The sequence below is a fragment of the Aotus nancymaae genome, unplaced genomic scaffold (genome assembly GCF_030222135.1).
Source record: "Aotus nancymaae isolate 86718 unplaced genomic scaffold, 86718_ANA_hifiasm-v0.15.2.pri h1tg000029l, whole genome shotgun sequence".
NCBI lineage: Eukaryota > Metazoa > Chordata > Mammalia > Primates > Aotidae > Aotus > Aotus nancymaae.
Window position 1 is genome coordinate 43,580,095 of NW_026988442.1, and position 13,540 is coordinate 43,593,634.

Sequence of the window (13,540 nt, forward strand, 5' to 3'; positions counted from 1 at the left end):
TTGTCCATCTTCATTGGCTAAATAGCTGTGTATTACAGCAGTATGTAACTTTATACCAATGAATAGGCTAAGTTCAACGAGAATCAAAGTGATATCTTGTAACAGTCTTGTATCAACTTCAAAAATATAATTATAGAGCAAGGATTAATCTTCATTGAATAAGTCATATTCCTATAAGCCTAATGACTGGATATCTTCAAGCAAGCCAAATGTATCAGTACCTGACACATGTGTGGCCCATGTTTAGGGCTGTATTAACCTCAGACAGACTGCTCTAGCTCTGACACTCTTAAAATGAGATTAGTCAATGAAGTTCTGATAATCTGATAATCTATGAATAAAGTAACTTTTTATTAATCTAGCTTTCAGATATGTTAAAGGGAGCTCATCTTTTAAAAGAACTTATTGAACAGACGACTACCATATGACCCAGCAATTCCCCTCCAAGGTCTATATCCAAAAGAATTGAAAGCAGGGACTTGAAAGGTGCTTATACACCCATGTTCATAGCAGCATTATTCCCAATAGCCAAAAGCTGGAAATAACCCAAGTGTCTGTCAATAGATGAATGGATAAACAAAATATGATATATACATACAATGGAATATTATTCCGTTTTAAAAAGGAATGAAGCTAGGTGTGGTGGCTCATGCCTGTAGTCCCAGCACTATGGGAGGCCAAGGTGGGAGGATCACTTGAGCTCAGGAGTTTGAGACCATCCTGGGCAACATAGTGAGACCTCACCTCTACTAAAATTAAAAAATTAGCAAGTATAGTGGCATGTATCTGTGGTCCCAGCTACTTAGGATGCTGAGGCAGGAGGACTGCTTGAGCCCAGGAGGTCAAAGCTACAGTGAGCCATAATTATGCCACTGCCCTCCAGCCTGAGTGACAGAGTGAGACCTTGTCTCAAAATAAACTAAAAATAAAAAGGAATGAAATTTTTATACCTGCTGCAACATGGTCGAAGCTTGAAAACATGTTTAGCAAAATAAGCCAGACACAGAAAAAAATGTCATATGATTCTACTTCTATGAGGTATCTAGGGAAGGCAAACTCACACAGACAGAGAGTTACAATAGAAGTCACCAAGAGCTTGGGGGAGAGAGGAGAAAGGGAGGTTATTGTTTAATGGATACAGCATTTTTGTTGGACATGATTTTAAAAGCTTTGGGTATAGATGTGTGATGGTTACACAACACAGTGAAATGCCACTGAACTGTACACTTAAGAATGGTTAAAATGATATATATTGTTATGTATGTTTTATCACAATTTTATAAAAGATCTGCCCTTTTTATATAATGATAGTTGGTAAAAGAGATTGTATGTCTGAGATGGGTTGATTACTTTTGGTTTGCAGGCCGCCGGCTCTCAGATCGGGATGATGGTCAATTCCTTCACTAACGTCACTGTGGCCATGATCATTGCCTTCTCCTTTAGCTGGAAGCTGAGCCTGGTCATCTTGTGCTTCTTCCCCTTCTTGGCTTTATCAGGAGCTGCACAGACCAAGATGTTGACAGGATTTGCCTCTCGAGATAAGCAGGCCCTGGAGATGGTGGGACAGGTAATCTTGAAGATCTGTTTTTCCCACTCCTCTGGCTGAGTAGCTATCAGACAAACTGTTAAAAACAAATAGTACAAAGAGACTTAGGAAGCTGTCAGCCCACAGACAGGCACACTTAAGAACTTTCCGCTACCCTTTGCATGTATGCTTGGCCCAAAGACTGAGTCAATAAAGCTCTGAGGCTCTGCGTTTGAGCAGGCGTGGAGAAATAGTGGGGTGAACAGAGGATTGATTGCATGTTCAGTTTCCTCTCGCATAGTGATTCATTCCACATTCCACTTTGGTGTGCTCTCACTTACAGGGGTGGATAGCTCAGTTTTCTGCCAGTGAGGCTTTTGCAATTTGATGGTTTCCCTGAGCCATGCTGTCCACACGAAGAGGAGCTATGATGGTTTTAATGACACATGCCTTTTCTCTTCACACTTTAGAGTTGCCAGGCTTGGGGCAAGTGTCTTTCCCAACTAGACTTATGAGATGCAGTTTAGGTTTTGGATACACTTAGGTTTTAGCTACACATTTTAAAGTGTGTTGTAATTAATATCTTGTCCTCAGGGGCTAAATGAGGGATGGTGGTATAAACGCTTATCAAGTATAAGAAATCACACAGGCTGGGCACGGTGGCTCACGCCTGTAATCCCAGCACATTGGGAGACCAAGGCAGGTGGATCACCTGAGGTTGGGAGTTCAAGACCAGCCTGGCCCACATGGTGAAAGCTTGTCTCTACTAAAACTACAAAAATTAGCTAGGCATGGTGGCAGGTGCCTGTAATCTCAGCTTCTTGGGAGGCTGAGGCAGGAGAATTGCTTGAACCTGGGAGACAGAGGTTGCAGTGAGCCAAAATCATGCCATTGTACTCCCTCCTGGGCAACAAGAGCAAAACTCCATCTAAAAAAAAAAAAAGCAAAAAACAAAAAATAAAGAAAGAAATCACACATACATGCACATACTCACTCTTTTAACAAATTCACAATTGCCTAGATTCTGTCTCTTTTAAAAGAGGGGATGTGAACTCTGCTCAAGTAGGCAGAAGCCAAAAGGACTTCTTATGTTAATGGAATAAAGAGGCCTACCTTTCTGCCTTTTAACGATAGGACCCTAACTTAGAAACAGTGAGATTACTTGCCCTAATGTGTGGGTTAGAACAAATACAAATTCATAGTATAGACTAAAAGATACAATTTCTACCTATTTTAAGTTATGTTAGAGGGTACAGATGGACATACAGAGTGGAATAATAGACATTAAAGAACACACAAGGAGGGAGGGTGGGAGGGGGCAAGGGTTGAAAAATTACCTATTGTGTGTGAAATTCATTATTGGAGTGATGGGTACACTAAAATCCCAGATGTCCCCACTACACAATATATGCCTGTAGGAAATCTGCACTCGTACTCCCTAAATAGATACAAATTAAACATTTTTTAATGTTAAGGAAAAAAATTGTTGTTTTACCACTAGAGGTAGAAATACTCATTTTTCCTAAAACATTATTTGCAAATAAATTTAATTAGTTTTGTTTACCGCCAACACTAACTTAAGTCCTTAACTTAACTAACTTAAGAACTTAACTTAAGAACTTAAGTTCTTAACACTAACTTAAGTTAATTTGGTCAGATTAATTTTTTAAGAAAATATAATCTAATATTTTAAATATATATTATTAATCTTTTGTCTCAGAGGAAATTGAAAGATACCATTTTATACATTTCAAATGAATTAGCGAAGAAGCTAAAAAGCTTTCAAAAATGACTGTGTGTACCTTTATTTTCCTTCTCTCTTCCACTACAAGTAGAGGCAGCAAAGCCATGCTGTGTTAGAATTCAGGGAAACTTGAATTTAACTGAAAAATCGTCACATGGTCCAGTTGGGTTGACCTCCAGCCACTTCTTTGTATTCCCAGATCATGCGTCCATCTCTGATTTGTACCACCTTCTGCCATTTGCACCAACTAATCATGCAGCCATTGAAATGTCACGAAAGGAGTTACTTCTGCCCTTGTATTCCTAAGACTCTTTTTCAATCTTCAGATTACAAACGAAGCCCTCAGTAACATCCGCACTGTTGCTGGAATTGGAAAGCAGAGGTGGTTCATTGAAGCACTTGAGACGGAGCTGGAGAAGCCGCTCAAGACAGCTATTCAGAAAGCCAATGTTTATGGATTCTGCTTTGCCTTTTCCCAGAGCATCGTGTTTATTGCAAATTCTGCTTCCTATAGATATGGGGGTTACTTAATCCCCAACGAGGGGCTCCATTTCAGCTACGTGTTCAGGTGAGGAATATCCGCCCATGGTGAGAAAACATCAACACTGAAGGAAGGAATAGCCTGGTTCTATCAGTTAGCTTTTTTTGCTGCTTAACAAACCATCCCAAGCTTGGTGTCTTACAATAGCTTGGGATGGTTTACAATTAATTATTACTCAAGCTTCTGTGGGTCATCACGGTGGTTCTTCTGACCTGGGCTGACTCAGTCAGGCTTCTGTGTATACTTCTGTCTCCACATGGCCTGTCTAGCAGGTGAGCTGTTTTTCTTCATATTATGGCCTCAGATTTCCAAGTGCCACAGAAGAGGGCAAGCCCCACCGTTCAAGTCCTTTTCAAGTTTCTCCACACAAAGAGGCCAAAGAAAGTCATACTATCAAGCCCAGATTTAAGGAACAGAAAAAGGTAGAATCCACTTTTTGATGAAAGGAGGAAAAAAGTCATATTGCAAAGGGATGCATGATAGTGTGAACGAATGTGACCATCGTCTCTAAACAATCTGCCACACATGTTAATGTTGAGGCCTTGGCTAAGATGCTTCATAGAGAACTGTTTTATTTGAACTCTACTCCTCTCTTGCAAAGAGGGCATGATCCCAGCTGACTCCTCCTAGGCAGAGACAGCATAGGGCATACAGGTGAATGATGTTCCATTCGTGTAGCCAAAGCCTGCCTTTCAAATAAGATTAGCTTTGAGTCCAATTTCTCACATTTCCAGAAGTGAAAGCCTGAGGGTGTCAGGGTACTGGGGCACGAGGTACACATGCATATGGTGAACAGTAGGGGGTAAGGGTGGAGATGGTCTGAGACAGGTTTGGAGGGCATTAGGAAAAGTGATCCTATAGGGATCTGTTCCTGGGTTTCCTTCTCTAGCCAAGAGTCCTGCCTTCTCGCCTGAGGTCTCTTTCAGCACTTCTCTCCTGCTCCACTACACCCATCCAGCTAGGAAACCTCTTTTTTCTAAATCTTTGCATATTTTTACTAACCTAAATCAGAAAACACAAACCGTTGGCTTATTTTTATTTAGTTTATATCATGGTTTTAAGAGAATTTTTTGCCAACATATAAAAATCTGGGACTACAGGCAGGGTGCAGTGGCACACGCCTGTAATCTCAGCACTTTGGGAGGCTGAGGCGGGCAGATCACTTGAGGTCAGGAGTTTGAGATCAGCCTGGCCAACATGGCAAAACCTCGTCTCTACAAAAATAGAAAAATTAGCCGGGTATGGTGGTGTACGCCTGTAATCCTAGCTACTAGGGAGGCTGAGACAGGAGAACCACTTGAACCCAGGAGACAGAAGTTGCAGTGAGCCAAGATCATGCCACTGCACTCCAGCCTGGGTGACAGAGCGAGACTGCATCTCAAAAAAAAAAAAAAAAAAAAAAAACTGAGACTACAGAAAACTCCCATTTTCTGGCTTCACTTTAAAAATTGGAAGGTCATCTTCCACCATTTTTCATTTCATTTCAAGCGCTTTTCATTCCCTTAGGCTTTAAACTGGGCTCCTGGAGATGTTCCGGGATTTGCAACTCTGGCCTCTAACAATTCCTGCTTATGAACCAAGCAGTGTGACCCACAAAGACACATCCCTTATCCCTTTCCCCATCCCAGGCAGACCCTCTGTGCATGGCAATGCAAGTGAACAGCTTTGGGGGCTACTACTCACATCATAGTCTGTATAGCAACAAAGTTATCTCTCATCATATTTATCATTCATTTATTCCTTCACTCAGTCTTCCATTAATTAAGTACATGTAGAATATACTTAAAGGCTAAGACAAGTAGGAGGAGACAGGCGACTGCATCTGTCTTGCTCTCTGAAGCATAAATTATATACATACCTGGCACAGAATTGATGCTTATATTACCAATTATCTTTTATATACCTATCATAGATTCAAAAAAAGTTAGCATTATAGAAAAATCAACTCAATCTGGTGATCTTTCAAGCCTGCTTGCTTTTAAAGAAATTTTTTCAGAAGTCTTTTTTCCACCTCAAACAATTTTCTTAAAAGATGCTATTGTGGTTGAATAAAGGTTTGGAGGTCTGATCTCTCCCGTTCATGCTTGTTCAGTCCTCTTCTAAGCCCTTTTTCATAGAACACAGTTTGAAAACTGCTAATCTCTTAAAGGCCATCCTCTTCATACCCAGACAAGTCTGAAGTGACTTGCTTAAGGCTATGTGGTCCTTTCCTCGCAGAACCTGGGCTAGAGCCCCAAACTTCTGCCTCCCGGCCCATCACACCAACCACACCTCCCCCGTCTCTACTTGTGTGTCTGTCTGTTTGCAGGGTGATCTCTGCAGTTGTACTGAGTGCGACAGCTCTTGGGAGAGCCTCCTCTTACACCCCAAGTTACGCCAAAGCTAAAATATCAGCTGCACGCTTTTTTCAACTGCTGGACCGACAACCGCCAATCAGTGTATACAATAGTGCAGGTGAAAAATGGGTAAGTATTGATGAAGGGTAGGGTTGTGCATGTGTGTGTGTGTGTGTGTGTGTGTGTGTGCAGGACAGCCATCAGGGATGGCCATACAATACCACTTAGCTTTTTAATTCTTGCTTTATATGGCTGCATTCATACGTACTCGGAGTGGACAGACAGATTTGTAAATACAAAGGAATAAAGTAAATTAGCATCAAAAATTATTCCTAAAGCTGGCATTTGAACAAGGCCATGACATTCAATGAATGCTAAATTCTGTGTAATATAAAATACACTTAGTTCCCGAATTAATGAAGCCAGTTGTCCTTTGAGGTCTACCTAACCACTGTGTTTTCTATTGATGTTCTGATACGGAATGTAGAAAGATCAATTCTTCCTGTCCAATAACATGGATTTAATTCATGTTCATCTTGATTCAAGTTTTAGCTTATGTGGATATCCAGAAAATTTATTCAATCTCAACAAAATATCTGTTCTTCTGATTGATAGATAGGTATTTTTAAATCTTCTCTACCTATTTTTTTGAAAATTTTAATATGTTCAAGAAAGCAAAAGCAAATAGACACTCGTAAAGCTAAGTTAAATTCTGAAATCTTTCTAAATTGGTAAAATTTCTCCTTCAGCTCAGTGAAAGTAAGGTTTCTGTGTGGTCTATTAAATGTCTATCTACTTCTAGAGTTTAGAAGTTAGAGAGTTTTAAGCACACCGAAGTATAATAGAAAGTATTCACCTTTGCAGTACAGACCTCAAGTAACTTTTTCTCTAGGTCATTTTAAGTGTAACATTATTATTTTGAGTAGTTTGGGGAACAAAGCTATAGGGTTTGGACAGTTACTGGCTTCTGTGATATAATATCTTTCAGCTATTCTCTTCTTCAGACTGTCAAGAATGGATGGCAAGAAAATCCCCATGGTTTAGACTGGGAATAGGGGGAGTGAAATGTCTTTAATTTTATTGCCCAAGCCTCCCTTTATACTATACCTCCCAGAATAGGGAATGGGATATCCTTTCATTAAGTTGCTGTCTCTATACTTTGTACTTTGGCAGCGTGGTTTGAAGATATCTCAAGCAGGGATTTTAAACTCAAGAGTTAGGTATGTTTTAATATTCTAGGCTCCAGTAAGAGCATCTCTAATTTTGATTCTCCCATCCCCAGGACAACTTCCAGGGGAAGATTGACTTTGTTGATTGTAAATTTACATATCCTTCTCGGCCTGACACGCAAGTTCTGAATGGTCTCTCAGTGTCGATTAGTCCAGGGCAGACACTGGCGTTTGTTGGGAGCAGTGGATGTGGGAAAAGCACCAGCATTCAGCTGTTGGAACGTTTCTATGATCCTGATCAAGGGAAGGTGGTAAGCCACACAACCTCTTTGAGAATTTTGCTTTCTGCAGAATATTTCAAACCCCTAAAAGTGGGCTTCAAGTTTCTGCTTTCCCAGACTCACTTTAAAATGCTTGCCTAAGGCACTTACCCCATGCATATTTTCCAGTCCCAGTCATTTGCTGCTTCACCTGATTCTACCTCACAATTTCTAAAGTCAGATTTTCCCCGGTTCCAGATGGCCTGCTGACCAGTTAGGCAAAGAAAACTGGGCACACTGCAAAGCTGGAGATGAGCGTATTGAAAAGAAGCATTCGCTTACACGTAAATGGAGCAGAAAGTGCAGACTAATCAGGAAACTAATGACCAGGAATGGAAAAAGTGGGGGTGATAAGGGAAATAATGATAAATGAGCAAGAAAGGAGATTTAGCATGAAAAGATCTAAGACGATCCTTGTTCAAGAAGCTGAAGTCTAAATAATGCAATGAACTTAAATTGAGAGCCATAAAGCTTTGGCAAGGATATGTGAAATTTCAGTCAATAGCTTTGGTACTTATTTTTCATAACATTTCTTTCTCTTTTCTGTCCTTTTTTTCTTTCTTTAAAAGTAATATATGCAGAAGGTCACAAAATGAAATAATAAACGTTTATAATAAAAAGCCACCCCCCTGCTTTATGCTTACACTCCCACTCCACATTTCTCTGCTCAAAGGCAACTATTTTGACCACCTGATGTTTTTTGATCTCCCAATGATTACTTTTATGTCTTTAAATAATATGCTCATGCTATTTGAAGATTTAACAAATTTAGACTCTCTGTGATTTATTCTCAAGAGATATAAATCTACTTACCCTCACCACTGCTTCCTTTACCTACCTCCTCCCAATATAGTTATATCATTTTTTTAGGCCTTCTATTTATAATTTTATAAACTTCTGATCTGCTTCCACTGCTCTTCCACCACCTGTAGATAGTTCCGCTTTAATTCTCGCTTTCTAAAATAAAAATGTTAGCAATCCTACCTTTATTTTCACCTCGTACTCCCTTCTTTCACCTCTCGACTTTCTATCTGCACTTTTATCAAGAATTCAAAGCACATTCTGTTTATAGCATTATCTTTCCTGCTTTCACTCTAGGTTGATTCTAAAAGTTGAAAATCAATTCACAGCTTTCTTAATGATTATGTTAATATTGTTTATCCCACAGTCAAATAGTGAGGTACATTTGCATGATATTTTTTTCTTGATTGTTTTTCTGAAAGGCTTTCTTTTTTCTTGCATTTTTTGTCTTTACGGAAATCTTTGTATTCTTCTAGTGTCTCTATCCGGCCATCTATCCCCTCATTTCTATCACTTGCAACCTTTGCCTGTTGAGTCTCCTGTGAGTTCTCTGCGATATCTTCTTGGATTAGATCCACTATTTTGTAGTTCCCATGCCTTCCTTTTTCATAGTTTTCACACTTTTGTTGGAGTTCATCCACAAGCAGTTTTCTAAGAAATAGTTAAGAGGTCTGAAAATGTTTTATTTTGCTCCATACTTGATTCATTGTTTAATCCTAATACTTTGAAAGTGGTCTTTCTGATTTTCCTGAATACTATAATCTTTAGTGTAATGAGGACAGATAATGTTACGATGAGAAATGCCAAGGAAAACTTGAAAGAGGCAACTAAAGATTTCCTTGCATAAAGCAAAGCAAGGAAACAAGCAAATAGACTGACAGAATCCAGGAAGTTATAAAAATAAGGACCAAGCGTTGATTACCTGTAATTTATAATCCCTTCTATTATTAGGTTGAGGTATAAAGATTTTAATTTGTTTGAAAGTATTTGGTAACTGATGAACCTAGAAAGCCCATTGTAACCAGAGTTATAATCCCAGTAAGAGAGAAGATTCGGTTTTCTAAAATGAGCTCTGTCATGCCTACAGCCATCATAGATTGTGAACTATGCAAGATACAGGAACCGAAATCCCTCATACTTTACTTCCAACATTAACATGTATATCAAGTATATTTCTCTGAATATGCCCATTGAATGTTCTAGTCACAGGTAGAAAGCAAGGCCAATAAGGAAAGCATTATGACTTCTTACATTTCATAGGCACAGTCTATTTTGTTATATCATCATAAAATGTTTCTACAAACATTTTAATGAGAAAACCTATCACTTTTTATAAATTTTTTTTGAAAGTCCTCTTTGCCCTTAAGGAAGCTACCAAAAACAGACATTCAACATTTTCAACATTTAATTGGATATATATGATGTTCCTGTTACTGCATTAGGCCCTGTGGGAGATTCTAAGGACCATGAATCATGTCTTCTGTCTTCCAGGAGCTTACTATGTAGCACATTTAGAAGAATGAGCAAACAGCCCCAGTGTTTATTAAATGTGGTTTGCGTTAAATGCTATGGAAAATAAGTAGAGCAATATAAGCCAGGGCTAATTGTTATTGAGAAATGCCTTATATTTTTTCTAATAAGTGTTTGCCTTTTCCATTACTTAGAAATTATCTTAAATATAATCTGTTCGTACCATTTATCATGATTTTTTTCTGAAATAATAGGGCCAAATACTTTATAGTAGTATGTTAGGCATATACTGTACCTTTAATATTCTAGGACTCTTTAGTGAACCAGCTCATGTGGTAGATATTCAACTACCTGGACTTAGCTGCCTAACTAGACCGTGAATTCCTAGGAAACAGAGATTATATTTTCTTTATGTAGCAGACATAGACTGCTAAGGGTAGTGCTTTGTGGCAGGTGATTCAAATACATGTTTGTTGATTAAGTGAATAAATGTATTCCTTTTTACTTGGTTTTGTTATTTATGTTTTGGTTTTGTTTGACCTTTATATTGCCCAATGGCTTCACAGAGAATAATCCTTTCCATAACTCATAAGTCTCAAAATAGGGCAACCTTGTAGATTTGTAGAGAGTGTGCCACATCAAAATAAGGGAAAGTTGTTTCTTACCTGAATACCTGAGCATCTTTCTCATTTATTTTATCCATGGAGCCAGAGCTGAGGAAATAAATAGGATCATAGTCTGATCAGTGTTAACATGGACACCACTCCTGATAGACGTTACATCCAGAGGTCAAAGGCAACATAGTTTATCCCGTAATTTTAGCCTTGGGATTGTTATCGGTTAAGCAAACCAAATGTCCTGCATAACGCCTAATGCTAGAATATGAACTTTCCTCACTGCTGGAATTCTAAAACTGAATGACTCATCATCTCCTCTATTGGCAGATGATAGATGGGCATGACAGTAAAAAAGTAAATGTCCAGTTCCTCCGCTCGAACATCGGAATTGTTTCCCAGGAACCAGTCTTGTTTGCCTGTAGCATAATGGACAATATCAAGTATGGAGACAACACCAAAGAAATTCCCATGGAAAGAGTCATAGCAGCTGCAAAACAGGCTCGGCTGCATGACTTTGTCATGTCGCTCCCAGAGGTGAGTACCAAGTCAGAGCCACTCCCTATGGGAGACGAGGATGGGGAGAAGTAGAACGGCCAGAGTGGACAGGTTGAGCATCCCTAATCTGAAAATCCCAAATCAAAAATGTTCCAAAATTCAAAAACTTTTGAGTGCCAACATGATTCCACAAGTGGAAAATTTCACACCTGACCTCATGTGGTGGGGTCACAGTCAAAACTTTGTTTCATGTACAAAATTATTTAAAATATTACAGGAATTTACTTTCAGGCGATGTGTATGAAGTGGATAAGAAACATGAATTTTGTGGTTAGACTTGAGTCCTGTCCCCAAGATATCTCCTTATATGCAGATATTCCAAAATCTGAAAAAATCGGAAATCTGAAACACTCCTGGTCCCAAGCATTTCTGATAAGAAATATTCAATCTGTATTATGACTGTGGCTCAAGAAAGTCAAAGGCTACATAATTTATCTCCCAGTGCCCCCAGACTGTCTTAGTTTTTTAAGTAAAATAAATATTCTTCATCAACATACTCTTTAATTTTGGAAAGTATTGTATTGCCCAATGCAATGGATGCTATTTTTGTTAATTTTTTTGTTGTTGTACTTTGAGCTTTAGTTGGCATAGTGGGGAAAGCCTGAAATTTGGAGCCAACCTGGGCTTGAATCCAAGCTTTGACACTTACTAGCTTCGTAACTTTGGGACAATTATCCTTTCTGAGATTGTCTGTTCCGTCTGCAAAATGCAAGAAAATAATGTTAAAATGAAAAAAACAAACCACACACAAAGAATGCTGCCATCATCATTGTTTCATTACTTGGCAGTGTGTACCATGTATGGTGGGCACATTGCATCTGCCTTGGTGTCTCTCACTTTCCCAGAGTCAAGCCTAGATTTCATACAATATTGACTCTGCGTTTTTCCATCTACCAAAAGTCCCTCTTCGTTTTGATCACAAGAAAAATTAAAACATGGAAACCAACTTGTAGGGCCAAATTTTACCTTTAACCTTTTCGACTTACTTTTAAAAAATATCCCTGGGAAAATTGCTTTTCTTTAAAAGTGATTATGTTTATAAATTTTGTGGTGTTTGTGGGGGGCTTTTTGTTTGCTCTTTTCACAAAGTCTCATAAGCATTAGGCTCTTGATCTGGTTCTTACCTGGTAGCCCAATCTATAAGCACATGGAAATTACTATTTGCTGCATCCAGAGCTCCAAAGCAAAGCTGGCGTGTTTCCTGGAAGATTCATTTATCCCACAAACCCTTACTGATTTTGGGCAAGGCACTGGCATGGAGCTGGTTGACAACATTGTCCTCATACAGACTTGCCTATGGAACCCTTCTCTGAGCGGTTTGTCTCCACAAAGACAACATAGGTTTTCATGGGTCTTACCTGGCTTAGTGGAGCATTCATAAGGAGGCAAGGGAAGCAGGGGAAGGAAACAGCTCGTATTGTCGAAGGCAGGGAAGAGCAGTGGTCAAGGCAAGGACTCAGAAAACAGACCGATTCACTTTCACCTGGATTCAGATTTCACTTTCACTGCTTGTTACTTGTCCTCCCACCATTTGTTTGCCTAAGTTTTGTAATCTGAAAAATAGGGTGGGTATGGTTTCTGTGACTATTAAATGATAACCTAACTAGAATAGTTAGCACAGTACCTCCATGGTAAACACTTCATGCATGTTAACTAATTTTTATGTAGCCATGCAAGGCATGAGTGATTTTTCTTCCTAATTTTATCTATAACTAACAATAAATACGTGAAGTAAGTGTTAATGCTGGACCTTTCAGATGACTGTGCAGCTCAAACAGTAAATAATTTGTTCCGGAACACAAGTTAGTAAGCAGCAGAGTGGAGCTTCTAACCAAGGCCTGTGTTCCAGAATGCCACCTCGCTAATACAGCAATGGACCAGAAGACATTTCTATTCTTGAGATTAGGCCATCTTGGAAGGATTTTTCCAAATAAGAGTCTAGAATCAGAGAGGGTCTCATATATGGATTCTTACCTGGACACAGGGAGAAGGAGATTGAAAATATAAACCTAAAAGAAATGCAGAAATGAGGAATAAAATCCCCTTGTGTCCCACACCAAAAGTCACAAATTCCATATTTTTCTTATATTCCTAAGTGGATTTGACATCCTGTAGGGGGACTCACTCACTATTCCCTAGTTCCACAAACAAATAATTTAAATTACAGAAGAGACATGAGCTCTGTACAGTACACGAGCAATAACTGTTTCTGTTTCTCAAATTTACCATACTTTTTCAGAAATATGAAACTAATGTTGGGTCCCAGGGGTCTCAACTCTCCAGAGGGGAGAAACAGCGCATTGCTATTGCTCGGGCCATTGTACGAGATCCTAAAATCTTGCTACTAGATGAAGCCACTTCTGCCTTAGACACAGAAAGTGAAAAGGTAAGTACTGATTTTCTAAAGTCTTAGATCATTATAAATGAGTCTTTTGCTGTAAAATCTGTGCTTATAAAATGGC

The 13,540-nt window shown here is 39.0% G+C and overlaps 1 protein-coding gene across 3 annotated transcripts in view; it reads left to right on the plus strand.

Annotated features, from left to right (window-relative positions):
* ABCB11 (ATP binding cassette subfamily B member 11) overlaps positions 1-13,540 on the plus strand; it is a 124,641-nt gene that overhangs the window by 100,098 nt on the left and 11,003 nt on the right. For all 3 annotated transcript variants that reach the window (XR_010344588.1, XM_021672504.2, XM_064382637.1), the window contains 6 exons: positions 1,364-1,567; positions 3,596-3,837; positions 6,119-6,275; positions 7,429-7,626; positions 10,851-11,057; positions 13,318-13,464. Coding sequence is in view for 2 of the 3 variants with exons in the window: in XM_021672504.2 (XP_021528179.2) it covers positions 1,364-1,567; positions 3,596-3,837; positions 6,119-6,275; positions 7,429-7,626; positions 10,851-11,057; positions 13,318-13,464 (1,155 nt within the window). In the remaining variant the exon portion in view is untranslated. The remainder of the gene's footprint in view (positions 1-1,363; positions 1,568-3,595; positions 3,838-6,118; positions 6,276-7,428; positions 7,627-10,850; positions 11,058-13,317; positions 13,465-13,540) is intronic.